Source organism: Pavona decussata, unplaced genomic scaffold, assembly GCF_977016875.1.
Source record: "Pavona decussata unplaced genomic scaffold, jaPavDecu1.1 SCAFFOLD_468, whole genome shotgun sequence".
Classification (NCBI taxonomy): domain Eukaryota; kingdom Metazoa; phylum Cnidaria; class Anthozoa; order Scleractinia; family Agariciidae; genus Pavona; species Pavona decussata.
In genome coordinates this window covers 2,388,642-2,407,650 of record NW_028145806.1, presented here as the reverse complement: position 1 = coordinate 2,407,650, position 19,009 = coordinate 2,388,642, and the positions used below count along the sequence as shown (strand labels likewise).

The following is a 19,009-nucleotide window of genomic DNA, read 5'->3' as shown; positions in this document are numbered from 1 at the left end:
GAAACAAAATTAGAAGGATTATATCTTGCCTCCAAATTGCAATAAGATGCTGATTTTTGGCAAGTAGGCATTTTTCATCATGCTCCTTCCGAATACACTAACAAATCCCATAATTTCAAAATTCAAATATTTGTGATGTCACACTTAAGGACTTTATGTATAGCGCTTTTGTTCAAATTATCTCGAGATGCGCTGAACATATGCGTAGTAAAAAAAGAAGGCACCGTCCTTGACCTGTGAAATTCGCGTACTGAAGGTACATAGAAACTATCCAAGTCTTCATTTGTAACCTCTCCGTCATGGATTACACGAAATGCTCTTCGCACTTAGTTCTTCTCATTACCCTTACGAGCGCGTTTAAAAAACACGAGAGCTATTAGCTTAAACTGTTCCAAAAGCGGGGATTGAATTTCAGTTAAGGTGCCTCTGGAAGTCGCTAGAACGCAGCTTTGCTGTTTCGAGGTGGATTACTTGAACAGCTCCACTTTAAGACCACATAAATGTTAGTTGAAAAGCGAACAATGAACTTTGAAACAGGGTTCAAGTTCCATAGAAACCGAAACGTCTCTGATAGGAGATTTTCACTCTGATTACAGCTACCAGAATCCTTCATTTTTTGATTTTCTAATACTAATTGGAGCTGTTGTTCTTTGTTCTCCTCTGGGATTACAAAATTTCAATTTGAAAAAGAAAGTGAAATGATTGAATTCTGGCAGTTGTGGTCAAATGACGCCATCATGAAATTGACCCATTACAAGACAGCATACCCAAACCACGCAGACTCTCAAAATGTTCCTATTTCTGCAATGTTTTCAAAAATTGGCAAAATACTGACTTTCAACTCGGTTTCTAAATTGTAGGTGCATGGCAGGATCTTCAATGTGCCACAAAAATGAGAAAACTTTTAAGAGTAATATGGTTTTGGGTGACGCTGTCTCAAAATTAGAGACGTTTCTATTCAACAATGTTTCAAGGGCCAAAACTTGGTGAAATAACTAATCTTAAAGTGTTTTTTCATGTTATTATCAATTTATTATTGAGGTAAAGTTTGCAACTCAACCCAGTGGATTCGAAGTGGATTCGTTATCGTTATTGAAATGGCAGCCGTTTAAGCAATCGCCTCAAGTCAAAAATGTTCAAGCTAATGCGAATTCTGATTTCCTTTGATTGTGTAATTCTTGCTGTACATACTAAGTAGCAACATCGTCGAATACGTCGAGAATTAGTGCCCATGCTAGAAGTGTAATACTCCCTTTGATCGCTGGAGTAAGATGTGGTACCGTTTAATTGTGGCTCTTAATCCGTTTCGCCCGGTATCCTGCGCTTTTTGGCGAACTACTAGTTTTATCTAACAAACATAGCTTCAGCTGCAAGCCTATAGCTACAACCACACCCACACCCATAAGAACCATGGGTGATTCTGTGATAGAACACAACGCTTTATTTGTAAGTGTTTAACAAAATGACGAATCAACAACAATAATCAATAAAAGCCTGCATTGTATATACACATGAAAATACATCAAATGACTGACTTTTATGTTGGACTTATCTGATCGCGCCACCACGGGCCCGACTCAAGGCACAAGAGAGCAGCTGAGAACAATTTTCCTCGACATAGTTTTGAGACAAGTCTTTGACCGAGTTACATAAAAAACGCACACGTGATCACGCAAGAGTTATTTGAGGAGTGACACAGGGGCCCGCTGGTGACGCTGTCAGAAGGTCGAAAGCATATAAACCCAAACGGCCCGAATGTTGTCTGTTCGCCTGTTTACTTGGGAACAAAGATATACCTTTTATTTAAAATTAAGAGACGTGATTATTTTTTAGAATGTGGCCAGTCAAGGGAATCAGACATTTACTCTTGGTTTCTTAAATTCACTACAATTTCAATGAGAATATTATAGAATGTATATTAATGTCTTTGGTAACTTTAACGAATTTCAGCATGTAGCAACTACAGATTGTGATTGTCACTTCGGACTTGGGGACTGTACTATTTATGCAGGACACACCTGAGTCACTACATAATGTCATTCTGCCATTTTTCCTTCGCTAATATATTGGTGAATTCGGCACGGAATTCTGCATAAGAATCATAAGTCGAGGGCAATTCGACAACACAACCACACACATGAGCGATTGGGCGTCTCTGGAAGCCCTCCAACTTTGTGAAATCAACCTGGATTTTTGGAACACAAATGACATCTGCCCCAGTAATAAACATCAACAAACATTTAAGCTGTGGGATCTCTAACCCTCTAACGAATCTTTTAAAGTAATCTAACGCCGCTCGCTCGGCGTTAGTCACCGGCATAGTATCAAGCATGCCAAGAACTTTCTTCATAGTTGGCTCCAAGGCCTGGTATGCACTGCTTACTCCCTCCAGTGTTGATAACTTACTATCTGCCCGGGACTTCCTGAAAATGCCATTCCAACAATCAGCAACATATTTGGCCCTTTGAATGACCTCCTTATGGGCTACCTCTAGAATCAGGCTCTTGATATTTTCCTTGCTTGGCATCTTTCTGCACCCAAACCAATCCAGAAGGTCAATAAGTTCACTGTCCTTGTCGTCGTCATCAGTCTCCCATTCAGTTTCAGGTCTTGTCAACGCCTCCGACACAACTTGTTCCTCGACAGGGGCAAGGTATTGTTTGAATGACTGCAGAAGTATGTCATCACAAACTTCCTGTTCACCAAACATGGCACTTATGACAAATGCCTTGCTTAACATCACTGGAAAGTATCCAAGATCTAGGTACCCTTTCGCAATAATTCAGCCAACAGCAGCCCATTCCTCGCTCTGGAAATCGTGCCTCAAACAAGGAACCCTCCCTCTTTCTCCTAGGGTGCACGATATATGGAACTCGTTCCAAAAAATTGATAGCGCGTCACGGTAAATGCCTTTCACATCTACACCCCTTTCATCCTTTCCTTGCCCATCGACCATAATGATCCTCAGTTCGCAAGACATTATGGTGTCATCACAAAATTCTTTTAGGAGGTCTTGCAGGACATGGGAGCATCTCACCCTCAAAACCCTGGTGATGAAGCACAAATATTTGTTGATTATAATGGTGTCCAGATTTGGGATAGTCTCCTACTGACTTTAAAAGTACTAATCAAAACCCAATTTAACTCCGAATTACAGAAATTACTTCTCAAAATCCTTGAAACTGAAGATGGTTATATTAAGTCTCCTAAATTGAACAATCCATCCTGAACATAACATATTAACAACATATTACCACTATGCCTTATTCCATTATAATATAAATATAGATATGTGAAGTCCTGTGCCAAACACTACAGTACGTCAAAGAGTCTTAGGATCAATACTTTTGTATTCTTTTTTTTTTCTTCCTTTCCTTGAGCCCGCCTCGAGTAGCTTGATAGCTACCAGCTGCTTCTCAAGTCTTTGTGTGTAATTTTATTGTTTATCCAATCAAGTTGTTGTTGCTGTAATTTCCTACAGTATCCACCCCAAATCTACTAACTAGGAATATGAAACAGCCAAAATATATCATGACATAAAATGTGTTGTTGATATTAAATTATTTCCCCCCCCCCCCCCCCAAAAAAAAAAAAAAAAAACTTGACTTCAGCTTATCAATGAACCAGGGACCAGTTGGTATAATAAAACCTTTTTTCAGTTGTGCAGGTCTTTCATGACAGAAATGGGTGAGCATATCAGGCTCTTCAGTTACCCCATGAAAGGTAAAGACATTGTAAGAAAGAGCACACAAACTTGGAAACAATACATTCAATTTATCAAATTTTTAGTGAAAAAAAGAAAAGAGAAAAAAGAAAAAGAATAAGAAATTCAAAGTCGACTGGTACCTCTGCTTCTCATTTGCACTGGTAGAATCGGCTGAAACATGATTATTTCCTCTATCGTCACCCGCACCCTGACTGTTTCCTCCTCCATCACCAGGACCCTGTCAATTTCCACTTTCATCAGGCATTCCCTGGTCGTTTGTGGCCTCATGATTCCTTCCATCGTTGTTTCCACCTTCGACAACCAAGCTCTGGTCATTTTGACTTCCTTCAGTAGATCTCTGGTCATTAGTACATCCACTAGCTGCCCAATGGTAATTTTGTTCCGACAATGATTGATTAGGATGTGTGGGTGTTGACATCTAGGTAATAAGACAAAGGCCCAGTTAGAGTTGCAAGGAGTGAAACATTCTGTCTTATCATTCATAGCAATGTAACCAACATTACAAAAATTTAGGAACCAAACCGAAACTTGAAGGTGCAGTGATTGTCATACTGATTTCACTTTCTTCATATAAATAAGAAACCCAAGTTATGGATCAATACTATGAAGAAAAAACTTGCCAATTGTATCATTTTTGGACAGAACAGTACACTTACCAGTTGTGTTGTCATCCGAGGAAGATAATGTTGGCGGGAGAGGCGCCCTTTGTCATCTGAACTCCTTTTTCTTTTAGCTTTCTGTAAAAATATATTTTCTTTTGGATTACAGAAGTATGCTCAATCAGCTGTAAATGTATTTGGTTAAATGGCCACAATAATTATTGGCCCTCACTGGTGGGAATGATAACTCAAGATTCATTACCAACTAAGGTAGGATAAAGCAAAGAAAAACTTCTATTAGGTATATAATTATGCTTTACAAGGATGCCACATTTAAAAGAAAGTGAAAATTACTTTCCTCCTGCTCCTTATCCTTATAATAATCACTGTACATAACCATTATTATTGTTGTTGTCGTTGTTGTTATTATTATTATTATTACCATTATTGACATTTTCAAAGCAAAGTAAATTCCAACCCAAATTCTAGAACCCTCACTTGTGTTTGCATTTTAAACATGGGCCTCATTGTATCACATGTCAAAAATGCCTGAGATTTGAAAAGATGATGTATATCTAGTCATATCTAGTAGGATCATACTTAACTATAAAGTAAGTAGACCCTAAGTACGAAAGGAGCTCGAGTATACTTGGAATACCATATTGCTTACCAACACTGATAAGCGTTCATATTTAAAATTCTAAGTACGGCTTAAAGTAATGGGCCTGTCAGTCAAATTACGTTCCAAACTAGTCAAGCATTTGTAGAGTGCTTTTATCCTTCAATATCAGATAGATGTGCCCATTGGTGAAGAATGCGTGGATGTTGGTCGTTATCTGTCCGCCGCAAACAAAACACTAAACTTTCTGGTTGGTTTAGATGGTGTTAAGTATGCAAACATGTTAGAGGGAGCTTCCAATTCTTATGAATTTCTTAGATTTTTAGATGAAGCTTCACAAGCAGAAGATTTTGTTACACAACGCCCTGTGTTGCAGGTTGATGACATTATTGTTGTCGATAACTTAGCTTTACATCACGGTGAAGCTGAACGAGCACTGAGAGATTTTTTTAATCACATAGGAATTGAACCCTTTTTTCTCCCAGTCTATTCACCAGACCTTAACCCAGTGGAAGAAGTTTTTTCAAAGTTGAAATATTTGTTAAAGCACAGGTGCCAAGACTCTGTGTTTGAAAATTTAGAATATGCAGTGTTATGAGCGGTTGGGGATATAACAGCAGCCGACCTGTATGGATACTACAGGCATGCAGGATATCTGATCTGAAGTCATGGTTTCATCTATTTCAAGCTGGCTCTGAAAGAAAAACTTTCGCGCTTTTTGTTCGGGTACTGGATGAAAGCTCAGCCATGAACCATTTTAGTGTTTTCTGAGTTTTGGGTTCTTGCCGAATATTCCTGAAAACTGACACCGTTGTTTATCATTTCCGTCCACTTCCACCCGTAGTGGTTTCTGTTGTGTTGAAATCTATTTCAAAACTCACCATATGATGAGGGGCATAAACCTTGGCAAACATTGGAAAAGCCTATTAACGTGAAGTTTGAATGTCTTCTTTTAGTACATGGTTTAGTTCCTGGTTGTCGCAAGTTTTAACATTTTGTTAAACCATTGTCTTTATGCGTAATGAGCTTTATAGACTGCCAAAATTTAAGTGCAAAAACGTTTTCCAAGAGGAAATTATACAAAAGGGACGCTATCAGTGAGGACACTTGAACTTGAACATGCGAAAGGTAAAAGTGTGAAAACTGAAAGTGCATGTGACGATGTTTATGGTGCAAAGATGAATGGGTAGATAAAAAAAGTTGACAGGAAAAACTACACAGTTCTATAAAAAATAAAATATAAAAAAAGTTCTGTTTAAAACTCTTGGCTAATGCGGTACCTGCGACTTCAGATTTTGTCTTGCATATCAAAGTCAAATACGGAAATAACGAATTCAAGCAAACTTCGAACCTTAAAAACCCTTTTAGACTCGAGATTTGAATATTTCGAAGGTCGCATTTGTAGCAAATTTGAAATCTACAGCCAACACTTTTTGTGGTTATGGCCTTTTTTTAAAATTTATTTTATTTTATCATTGCCCCTGAAGAAAAAATCACACAAACATTGTACGCGGAATAAATTACAAACAAAGTTCTCTGAATAACTCTAGTGAAACTCCGGCAATCTTAACTGTTGTTTTTGTAGCAAGTGTTTCCATGAAACTTGAACAAAACTAGGGAAACATGAAGAAGGAAACGTCGGCGTTGTTCCTTGCGTCAAAAACACAAACAAACAAACAAACAAAACCAAAAACACGGAACCGCTTGCCATGCAGGCAGGCAAACTAAAATTCTCTCAAACCTTTTAACAGCACGTCTAACATACTAACAGTGAACTTCTACCAAGTAAGAAGTAAACTTATTAAGTTTCCGCAATGTTCTAACTTATCCAACAATCAATGTGCAACAACAACGATAACAGAATGCAAAAAAACGTGAAGCATGGCTTACTGCGCAAAAAGAGTGATCGGAACAAAACCACTTAACAGAGTCAAGTGCTCACAAGATTGACTTCACATCTTCCATTATATATTACCGCTACCTTGAGCATCCATTTTGAATAGAGGGAAGAATATCTGCTGCCTCTTTTGCCTCCTCACATCTTTTAGTAGCATGCATTGGATTTGGAGCTAATGGCGGGTCATCAGTCAGTGATAATCTAGTTGCCATTGACATCTGCTTGTCCTCTTCTTCTCTAGATCTTGGAAGCAGGTTGTCGAAGCTTAAACTCCTTTCCGCTCTGTTCAATCGTCCTGCTCGGTCAGGAAAAGTAATTCCAAAGCTTGTCAGTACTTTATGCGTTGCAGGCTGCTTGTGCTTGTTTTCTGAGCTCACATGTGATGGAATGGAGACGCTAAGGCGCTTTTCATCTTTAAGATGTTTTTGTTGACTTATTATAGATTCCAAATCTTTGCGTCTGGGCGGGCCACTGCTCTTTAATTTTTTCTTCACATATGCAACTCTTGCTGAAGCTGTAACCAGTTTTTAGAATTGTTTTGAACGTATTTATGGGGAAACTCTTCAAGCAAAGTTTCCTCTACGTGTTTACTCAAAGAACTATTTACTCGAGAGAATGCCACTTCGCGTCTTTTCAAATCCAGCTCTATTTTCGCGGCAGCCGTTTCTATTGCTGCTATTTCCCTTTGTTGTCCTGAAACTCCTGTTTTTCATCTGGATGCCTACTCAACTCTCCACAGAAAAACACTGATTCACATTTTGCCATGCGGCAGGTGCGAACTGTGTGATTTCTTTTATGGCAATTACTACAGTGTTGCCCGGTATTTCTGAGCGTGGAAGCTTCGTCTCTTATTTTGGCATAGGTTTGTTCAAGTTCTTTTTTTTAGCGCTTGCTTCCTCACGTTTAAATTCTTACTCTTGCCTCTTTTCCTCGATGAACCTTTCAGATGGGCTAAGTAACTGACGCCTGCTTCTCGAAATAGAAACGTCGCTTGTTTTCGGCACTCAATACTTGTCCGCATCATGGTTTGAGCCCAAGGTAGAGAGTTTTTTCCGAGGAGGAGATTTCAAATTGGATTCAGGGCTTTGCAACTGCTGTGTTGACTTTGTATGACGCTTCAAGCCGCTTTTTACTCTCCCGTGCATTCTTAGCCGAGCAATCGTGTTCATGCCTAGTCTTTTGTGGCCTTCAGGGGCAAATGTAGATCTTCTTCTGTCAGATACCGCGCAGACAATGTTGAGGTGAACCCTTTCTTCCTTAACTCCCTGCATATTGTAAAAGATCACATTTAATATTCGACAGAAACTTCTCTATTGATTTCCTGTCGTTCATTGTAATTTTCAAAACTACAAAAGACAAGATTCCCATACAAGTTGGAGCTGACTTTGCTTCCCTTCAAGTGTTTGCGTAAGTGGCGCCAAAATGTTACCCAGTGGGCGGGTAAACTTTGAAGTTTGATTGTCAAAACTTTGAATTTTGATTGGCCAGCAGAACGTTTTTGTCATGCATTTGGACAGGTAGTTGCCAGCGACAGTATTATTATTTTTTCTTTTCAGGGAGGTATCCCATTACCTGACCTCAAACAAGCTAAACTGACCCATTAATACTGTCAGGTAACGATCGAGTGTTAATATAATAAAAAACCCTTTCCCAAATTTGCTCACCTTTTCTGGGTGTCTCAAAAACGAAGACCTCTAAAACGAAGACCTTAAGACCCGGAAGAGTCGAAAACTAAGTCCCCCAAAATTTCCAAGTGTAAGTACAAAAAAATGAAATAATATGAAAAATACATTAATTTATTCCTCAAGTGAAATTTAATTCCTTCCTGTGGCCCTACCATGGTTATCCACCATCTTGAGCCGAGTAACCGCATTCCCATGGAATACTGACCGGAAGTGCATTTGCCACTCCACTGGGCCGGAAGCGCATTTCCGAGCGTCTCAGTTGCACTGCTGGGTTTTTATTTAATTACCAACTATCAAAGAAACGTGTGTTGACTCCCTTCTTCTCAGAATTGCAACCACGCGATCGTGAGAGCAAAACAAATAAAGCCTAGGCTTTCTATTGTAAAAGTTGCTGTAATGGTTTTAAGGGTTTCTTAAAGTGTTTAGCGTTTATGCTAGTAGATTATTTGAACATAATCTGTGAGCCTCGCAGGGGGTCGCCTTTGTCTCTGTGACCTCCGCAGGCCTCCGTCGTTCGCGCCTGGGGTTTTGGGATCTTCGTCTTGGGTCGGAACTTCAGCTTGTTCTGCAGAGAAGTCCTCTGCCTGGAAGTCCTCCTGTTCTCTTCGATCTCCCTCAGCTTTCAGGGTTTTTGGGATGATTTTGAACATAGATGAGTTCCAGGCTATGGACTTGGGACTGTCGCTAGCTGTAACCATAGATCCTTTCTTTTCCTCTACAACGAGGGGTTCTGGATTAAAAAGGAGTGATTAGTTTGTTTTTCTTTGCTTGTCTCACAAGCACTGTATCGCCTGGTTTGACATCGCTTGGTTTTGTGCCAGTTTCGAGTCTGCATATGCCTTGATCTTTGACTTCTGTTCTGCATCTCTCTCTGCCATAGTCTTCCAAGTCTCCTAGAGGGCATTCTGTCTAGCTGATGCTGGTAATACTTCTGGCAGGGTGCTCTTGAGTTTCCTTCCATTCAGTGCTTCATTTGAAGATACATTTGCGGTTGTGTGCAGTGTCGCACGATACTTTCTGTGAAATTTCTACGGTTCCTGTTTCCAATTCTTGCCTTCAACAACAGCAGTTTGCACACACTTCTCAAGATTTGGCATGAAGCGTTCTGCCTCGCCATTGGCTCTCGGCCAAAGTGGTTAAACTTTCCTGTGATGGAATCCTACATACTTTGCAAAGTTGCCGAACTCTACTCCGTGAAATGGGGGCCCATTATCGGGTCTTCAGCTCGTCGGAGATTCCTTGCCTTGCAAATATGGCATCGAGCCTCAGGATGATAGATTTGGCTGATGTAGACTTGACGATCTTAACTTCTGGGAAGTGGCTGTATTCGTCAATGACCACTAGGAGATAGTCACCCGAAGGGAATGGTCCAAAGAAATCCATTGCCAGCATTTTCCATGGTCCACTTGGTAGCGGCGTCATCTGTAGAGGTTCAATTGGCGATGACTTGCTTGGAGTTGCTGCTTGGCACGCTAGGCAGTTATCTACTTTTTCTTTGAACAATCTTGTCTATCCCAGGGAACCAGACGCGCTTTGTCTTTACGATTCCTTGATGTCCCACATGCGCCAGCTCTACAGCTCATTCTCTCAGCTTGCTCGGGACAACGATTCTGTTACCTCTCAGTACCACTCCACTGTAGATCAGTAACTCCTCCTTGAGTCTTTTGTAGTCTATTATCTCGGAATCGGTCCAGCGGTCTCTCTCGATTGCCTTGATCAGTGACTGGAGTGTAGGGTCTTTCTTTGTTTCAGCCTGAATCTCTTGAAGTGTCATAGCCTTTGGTATGGCGTTGGTGCAAACATAGTTCACATACTCGTCGGCAACGTTCCTCTCTGCGGTTGCTTGGTGATTGGGGTGTCTGCTCATGAAGTCGGCGGGGTTCTCGACATCTTTTCTGGGGTTATACATTAAGCGACACTTGTACGGCATCAACCTTAGCTTCCATCGGTCCATGTGGACTGAAGTAGGCTTGTGACTCTTAAAGATGCCTAGGAGTGGCTTGTGATCTGTCACGATTGTAAACTCAGACCCGTAAAGGTAAAAATGAAAGTGCTTTAGAGCCCACACGATTGCTAGCATTTCTCTCTCAGCTTGTGAGTGTCTGGACTCCACGTGGAATAGTGCTTGACTCGCATTGCTGATAACCTTGCCGTCCTGCACTAGTAATCCTCCAAGACCGACAGGGCTTGTGTCCGCTATCACTTCGGTCTCTTGAGCAGGATTGAAGTATGACATGACATGACTCTAAGTCAGACTTTCCTTGGGTTTGTCAAATGCGTGTTGCTGTTCGTCTGACCATTGCCAAGGTGTCTTTTTCTTGGTGAGAGCCTGTAATGGTGCCATGATTGTGGCATAATCTGCGATATGGCGCGAGACGTACTGGGCCATGCTTAGTAACGACCTGACTTCGCTTGCATTTTCTGGCTCGCTCGTGTTCGTGATGGCCTCTATTTTCTCAGGATCGGCTCTAATTCCTTCGCTGCTGAAAATATGTCCGTAGAACATGACCTCACTCCTTGAGAAACTACACTTCTCCTCCTTCAGACGTATGTCGTGTTGAAGTCTGGTAAGGACACCATAGAGATTCTGATCATGCTCTGCTATAGTCGCTCCGAACATGATTATGTCATCAGAGATATTCTTACATTCTGAAAGATCTCTGATGCGGCATTTATTCCGAACAACAGATGTTTGTATCTTCTCAGGCCTATTTGAGTGCTGAATGTCGCAATGTGGGGACTCTCTGGTTCTAGCTCAAGTTGACGGTATCCGGAGGATAGGTCTAGCTTGCTGAAGACGGTTCCGCCATTCAGATCGGCAACTAGATAGTCTATAGTTGCCATCAGGTGCTTCTCACGTTTTACCGCCTTATCAGCTTCTTGCATGTCTACGAATAATCTGACTTGTCCAGAGCTTCTTGGGACTACTAGGATGGGGCTCACCCGTGGGGTTGGGCCTGTTACCTTTTCGATAATGCCTAGGCTCTCTAGTCTCTCCAACTCCTTTTCCACGTCTTTTGTTACATGAAAGGGGATTCGGTGGTGTGGTTGGTGTTTGGGCTGCTCATCAGGGTCTATGTAAAGCTTGACTACCTTTCCTCTTGCTTTGCCATTGCTGCCAAACAGATCTCTAAATTCTCCGCTCGCAAGGTACTTGGGACCAGTCTTGTCGATTCCCACTTGGTTGACAATTTTCAGGAGTCCTAGCCTCTGTGCAGTGTCGTATCCTAGGAGATTTCCTGAATTGCCTTAAACCACATGCAGAGTCGCTGATGTGGTGTTGGATTTTGCAGTTAACTTGGTGTAAATGGTTCGTGACAGGGGTAGGGGTGTGGATGATCCATAGGAGAAAATTCGGGGCTTGGCTTACTGTAGGGGTTTTGCTTTGCTTTCTTAAATTCTTTTGGTCGGATACTTTGTCGATGAGATTAATTGAAGCTCTGGAATCCAGCATCAGTTCTAGGAATTCTCTGTCAATTTCCAATCTGCATATGGGTTGTTTTTTTTTCCTACTGCGCATACGTAGTCTTCCCCATCTGTGTCGTCTTCTTCCGTCATGCGTTTCACTGAATCGGGTGGAACTGTCCTACAAACATTAGCAAAATGAGTGAGCTTGCCACAGGAGGTGCACTTCTTTTTTCTAGAAGGGCAGGAGTCCTTGTGGGGGTAGCCGCCACCACAATTTCTGCATTTTGATTTATCATCAGACTTGCGTGACTCCATATGTGACTCGGTGCACAATTTGCTGTGTTGCTTGCGTCGGGGACCTTTGCCTTTCTTTGAACTCGTTTTGTTCTTTTTTGTTGTGTTTTATCGTGTTCATCGTCGTTTTGTCACTCTCTAATTCTTTAGCTTGCGTTTCACTTAGCTCAAGGGCTCTTCCAGCTTTTAAGAGAGCAGTTAAATCAAGATCCTCACATGGGGCTTTTCACCTCAGTGCGTTTGACTTGCAGCTTAGAATAATTTGCTCCTTGATTTCTTTATTGGCGTCTCCAAATTCGCAGGTCTTCACAAGAGTTTTTAGTCTTGTGTGGAAACTGTCCAAACTCTTGCCCTCGTTTTGCTGAGCTTTTCTAAAGTTGTACACCTCCTAACTTGTGTTGACCTGAAGATTGAAGTGAGCAGTAAGTTTTTCGACGGCCGTTTTGTAATCTTTTTCTTCACTGTTGTTTTTAAGCATGTTGAAAATCTCGTCAACTTTGGGACCACTTTAATGTAGGAGAAGAGCGTGCTTTTGTTTAGCGTCTTCGATCCCAATACCTACAATTAGATTCTCAAATCTTGGAAGCCATTTCTTCCACCCGGGGCCTACTTTGCCGTCTAGATGCACTTGGAAAGCCGGGAAAGTCGGGAGCGAAACCGAAACTGGCATGTTGTCGAATATTTGTCAGGATTGTCTTGTCCGCACTTTGGAATTTGAGCTGCGTTGTCGGCGCTTCAGGACTTGAATTGCTTTGTCTGCGCTTTGGGACTTGAATTCTCAAACTGGATGCGCTTTGTGGATCCTCGTCGCCAGGCGTGGTGCTTGGTACCGTTCAAGTAAAACCACCGAACGTCAAAACTCAACTGTGATTTATTGACTTTATGCTTGCAATGATTACAAGGGGAGCGGGAGTTCTCTTTTGACCATTTGCTCGTATGATTGACAGATGTCACGACACTACAGATACATCACAAAATATTTTGATAGAAACCAACTACAATCAAGGACAATAACAACAATTAAAAAAATTACGATTGCTCTGTTCAAATGTAGCAGTATAGCCTCATATGAAGTGCTTTGCTACATTAAAACCCACCCCTTCACCGCCCCCTCCCCCTTCCCTTAATTTAATTACGTGGACACCCTGAACCATTTCAAACCACTTTGAACAGGAGGGAGGGGGTAACATTATCAAATACTTTGAGAACATACCGCTGAAGGAAGAGGTACACATTTTTACAATCCTTGGGATACTCGACATTACACACAAAGTGTAGATACAGAAGAGAAATAAGGGCGCATGTGTGCCCCCCACTGATCTTAATTAAGAGCTCCTGCTCCACACTTATAATTATTTGATCAGGTAAACAGAGTTCGCCTTCAAGTATAATGAATGAGGGCATCCCCTTCCGAGATACAGCTGCTAGTGTCTTTGCATCCTCCATTCTGTAAGGAACAAAGTGGAATGAAAATGTTAGCTCATTTTCTTTTTGTTATAAATTACAGTACATCTTTATTGCAATAAGGTTGGGAAGCAAGGGTAGAGACAAATTTTACACCACAAAATGTGGAAGATAATTCTTCAAATCTGCCAATAGCGCTCTCACCAGATAGCAATAAAATTCCATTTTGAACCTGATGGTAAATTTAAGAGGGGATTCTACATAGATTTATGGGGCACAAAGGTAAAATTTTTTTTTACTTATTATAATGCGTAGGGAAACATCAACTAATAAGTTAGCCGAATTTGATTTATCTTAAGCAATTCACTCATTGGTTTGTTAGTAAATGCTAGTATGTTGTGGTACAAATGTAGTCTTAACAATGCCTGGTACAGAAACTGACATGGCTCAAGCCCACTTTTTGAATTACGAAATATGAGTGGCAGAAGACACAACGCAATCAGTGCTTGGTCCTCTGTTTAAGTTAAGAGGAGAACAAAAGAAGATTACTCTTGAGCTTGAAGTGACTCATATATTCCATTTCTACAAGTATTGACACTGTCTTACTAGGAATTTAAAACACTACTTCTCCCCAAGATCAGTGCTGAAGGCTGCATCCAGTACATCATTCGATTTTTTTTAAAGCCAACACGATGCAACGACGACCAGCTTTCCATGTAAGACATGTAACGACATATTACATGAAGACAACAAAAAATGAACAATCGTGATGTTTTCGTTTCTAATAGTTTTAAATTTGCTAATATTTTTTTCTTGAAAAAGGGGATTGAATTTTTGTGAGCGAATGATGGAATCTTTGAACTACTGTGCTGGCAGAAGTTCCTTGATCGCAAGATCGCAAACTGGAAAGACCACCGACCAAACTCAACATCTGTGGAAGTGATTGACACATCGTGCAAAGAAAACAGCCCAATTTTCGGTATTCCTTCCAAAATATAATTTTGCTTTTTCTCCGAAGGCATTTATGCATATGACATCTAGGGATTACATGCTATAGGAAACTAGTTATGAGGGGATTTAGCCAAGAAGATTTCAAATCCCCTTTGAATGCGATTATTAGCACAAATGAGGGACATTTTGCGCGCAACGTATGTTACAACCCGACGGCCTTATATTGTTTAATGCATATCTGAAAATTGATTTTTCTAAGACGAATTTGACAACAACTCTCGAATTTTACTTTTATTATAACCTTCATTATAGCCTTGCTAAGTTACATGTATGATACGAGGAAACATGTACTTTGTAGGGTGACAAAAAAAGTAACTGCAACAATTTCGTTTAGTTTATGTTCTTTGCCGATGTATCTCGGCTCCAAGTTTGCAGTTCGTGGTCCAGTACTCGCTTCACCGTGAGAAGCAAACGTTTTTGCGATGAGAATATGTAGTCTACAATGCAGGTCAAAAGTAGTTGGGACACCTGTCCAATAATCATGTATTCCAAGTAAAGTTGGCTTTTTGGGGTCACAATTGGAGCGTACCACCCCCCTCCCCCCCAAACAATGTTGGAAGATGCAGATAAACAGTATTTTTGTTGAAATCTGTGTTGTAGTGTCAAATCTCAACATTGCTTGAGGGGGTGGGGGGAGATTATTTCAGTAGTATCTCGCTAAGTGTCCCAACACTTTTGACCTGCATTGTCTGAAAACGACTAGTTGGGAAAAAGTGCTGTTAACGTGGTCAAGGGATACCAAGTTTCTGGCATAACTATAATACGGAATTTGCGACGGTAATAAACGATGTTTGGCGTGACCAAACGAGTGTACGAATGCGCGCGGACGGCGTTCTAGTGAAATTTTGACTAGTGTGACGTTATGTATATGCATTCGAAATGACTTAAAACTGCGCTGTTTATTGGAAAACGTTTGGAGTGTTAGTTCTGTCAATGTTTTAGCGTGAAAAGAAGTGGAATATGGTTTTCACAAAACAAATAAAACAAACAAGCAGGTTAGCTAGGGATGCGTTAGAAGAGATAGAGGCTGAATTTCATGAAATCCCTCCGCGTTCACCGGACCTAAATCCTATCGAGAACATATTTCATCTTGTAAAGAGATATTTAGAATCCGAAGCAATATCTAGAAATATCACAAGGGAGTCGTTTGAGGAATTTCAAGCTAGAGTTTTAAGAGCTTTTGATTGTATTTGTACTGAAACTATAGATAACACAATTGCCAGTTTGAACAAAAGGATAGAAGCTATCCTTGCCTCTAAAGGCGGTAGAACCAAATATTAATCACGCAATGCGGAACTGTGAAAACTGAACATGCTTTATTATTTACACTTCAGTATATTCTGTGAATTTCTAAAGCGTGTAAAGTGTAACTTCATTTTCATGCTATCTGAGGAAAATGCTTGTGTAAATTGTAATTGTCACTTTGTAAAACTCGTGACAACGAGAAGTTTATCACATGCGTGACATTTGCATTTTGTTGACGTAAAGAACTGAACATTACTCACTACAATACTCACTTTAAATAGTGGAGATTTATGCAAATTGAAAACGTATTTGACATTAAATGAACACAAATTTAGAAAGTATGTATGTTTTCTTTAGTTTGAAGAAACTATTTCTTTCATTATATGAGTTATTGCGCATTTTCAACTCAGTACTCAGTAAAAGCACAAGAAAAGAAAGCTATTAATTAGCTCTTTATATAAAACACTCAATTTACTGAGTAATGTTGTAAACTCTATTCGGACACGTTCCTTTGGAGCGCATTATACAACAATTGTTTTTATATACTCAACAAGAGTAGCCGGCCATAGTTTATTTTTAAACACTGTTCTTCATTGATGCGAAATGAATGCAAACGTTACTGAGTATTGTCGCGAGCATCATGTCGCCGTCAGTCAGCAATGTAAACATTGCTAGAATTCTCTAGAATGAATCGTGCAAAACAATGTCCACAGGGCGCGATTTCTCGCTGTTCACTCTGTGAAATGGGCTTCCAGAACCGGAAAAAAGACCATCTAATGTCCATCATGTTTGTGTTTGTCTGGTCTATTGCACCGGCTCTAATGGACAACACTCTAAAGAGCTTTCAGAGCCGCGCGCTCACAGTATAACACGATTTCTATGTAAACAACAGACCTTGTGGGCAGCGGATGGCATATCCGATTTAATAAACAAAACACCACGTTTTGAACTCTTTGAAAGTGAAATAAAGCTCATCGTTTCTTAAGCGTTACAACAGTGTGAACATGCAAGTTGTTATTTTTTACCCCGACTCACTGATCTGCATGGTATTCATTTGTCTATCTTTTTCCTGATATACACCTGTTGCGCCTTTCCCGTATCCATACTCTAATATGACAATACGAAAAGTGCGGCAATTGAAATTCCTTGTATATTGTTCACAAATATGTTCTTCTTGCTTACCAAACAAGAGTTCTCATAAGAATCCCCGCTTTTCATCGACCAATAGGCCACAAACCCGATCTCTTTCAAATACTCACGTTCAGACAATGCAGGTCAAAAGTAGTTGGGACACCTGTCCAATAATCATGTATTCCAAGTAAAGTTGGCTTTTTGGGGTCACAATTGGAGCGTACCACCCCCCTCCCCCCCAAACAATGTTGGAAGATGCAGATAAACAGTATTTTTGTTGAAATCTGTGTTGTAGTGTCAAATCTCAACATTGCTTGGGGGGGAGGGGGTGGGGAGAGATTATTTCAGTAGTATCTCGCTAAGTGTCCCAACACTTTTGACCTGCATTGTAGATTGCCGTCTTGGAGTTACTGTAGCGATTTGGAAGTCTAAAATCCCCGGTATTCAAATTCATCCGCCAATCTTTCTATTCCTGATATTCCAATATTGACATAAGCCATTGTTTTACTTCTGACATTTCCAAATTCTTCAGAACTCTTCTGAACAAGAATTTAGGAGCAATTCTCCCACGCACCTGCAACGTACACCTTTTTTAGATATGCGAAAAAAGGCTGGAAATAAAATTAGACTTGTTGACAGCTGTCAAAGTTGTCTGGCATTTGCCTCTGATTTTGTTTGTGTAGTCATGCAATATTATTTTTCCAAAGCAATCGAGTGGAGTTTCTAATAAGAGAAAAAGATGACCTGCAGTTGCCTCTAAAGGAACCTGCGTGATTTTCTTTTTAGTCATTATGAGTTCCTTGTTGAAAAACCTTCTCACGGATACCTTTTACGTTTTTTCGCCTTGTAAACAGACACCATCCAACAATAATCTCCTTTGAAGATCTTGCCTGTGATTGGTTAGAACACAATAAACATTCCAGACATATTTTAGGTGTTCACGGTAATCTAATCACGGCTGTAATAATAATAATAATAATAATAATAATAATAATAATAATAATAGCAGACTAAGTTGATGCTTAAACAGAATGTCTTTCTACTTTGGCACTGGCCGGCTTATATATTGATATCATGCTTGTTTACCTCCTGTTGGTCAAAGAGAAAGGGATATTTCTCCTTGACCTTGAATAGCAAGACTGTTTTTTTTGTGAGATATTCCCGGCGAAAGAATACGTCAACTCCATTTTGTGAGAAACAAGGTTGTATCTCTTGTCTCTCTTTTTGAACTCTTGCTGGAGCCATATGACGTGTTTGTTCTGTGATGTTTGATCCTCCCCTTCTATGTGTGGTGGTGGCCACTTAACAATCCCTCTCCTGATTGCCTTTCCTGGCTTTGTCTCCTTTAGAGTTCCATCTGGATTTTTCCTTTTTCTTGCCATCACCAATTCTTAACTTCTTCTTAAAGTCAATAAATTTAAAGTAATTTGCAATGTCCCCAAACAGCAACTCCACTGAAGATCGGACAGAACTCATGGAAGAATTGTATGCCTCCATCTGTAGCGTTAAAAGAGCATTCTGAAATGGTGCTTGAAGATGTATACGAAGGGGATAGAGGGATCTCCATAAATACATAGTGGGTCGCCAACTGGTGAAAACGCAAACGCTTGTAGATTGGCAAGAAGGTTAGAGTCGGCTAACATTCCTGCATTGTGCTTCCTTCCCTCTGAAAGGAACAAACAAATAAAAAGCATCAGAAATATGGACCTTTGTTCTGCGAATTAATTAATTAATTAATCGAAATGGTATGGAAATTTGTTGCACATGTTTCGTAGGCTAATTGACCAGAATAACTATATTATTTTGGAGCAGAATAGGAAAGAAATCTGGGATCAAAAAACATTGAATGGCTGTCTTCAATCAGCCTGATTAGTTTTAGGGCCCAATATGTAATGTTTGGAAACATTCACAGACTCCAAATGTCAAGTGTTTCTGAATCGGTTCTGATCTCATAATTCGTGACATGAATTGCGAGTTGCAAGTATCGCA

At 40.3% G+C, this 19,009-nt stretch overlaps 2 protein-coding genes across 2 annotated transcripts; one reads left to right on the top strand and one right to left on the bottom strand.

Annotated features, from left to right (window-relative positions):
• Positions 1-30: 30 nt before the first annotated feature.
• On the bottom strand, positions 31-3,337 carry LOC146450449 (uncharacterized). The gene has a single exon (XM_085100509.1). It carries the CDS (start codon positions 2,738-2,740, stop codon positions 2,027-2,029), a length of 714 nt encoding a protein of 237 aa, XP_084956635.1. The 5' UTR covers positions 2,741-3,337; the 3' UTR covers positions 31-2,026.
• Positions 3,338-4,566: 1,229 nt separating this feature from the next.
• Positions 4,567-5,543, top strand: LOC146450448 (uncharacterized). Its single transcript, XM_085100533.1, has 2 exons — positions 4,567-4,596; positions 5,118-5,543. The coding sequence occupies exons 1-2, from the start codon at positions 4,567-4,569 to the stop codon at positions 5,541-5,543; spliced, it is 456 nt and encodes a 151-aa protein (XP_084956659.1).
• Positions 5,544-19,009: the final 13,466 nt, after the last annotated feature.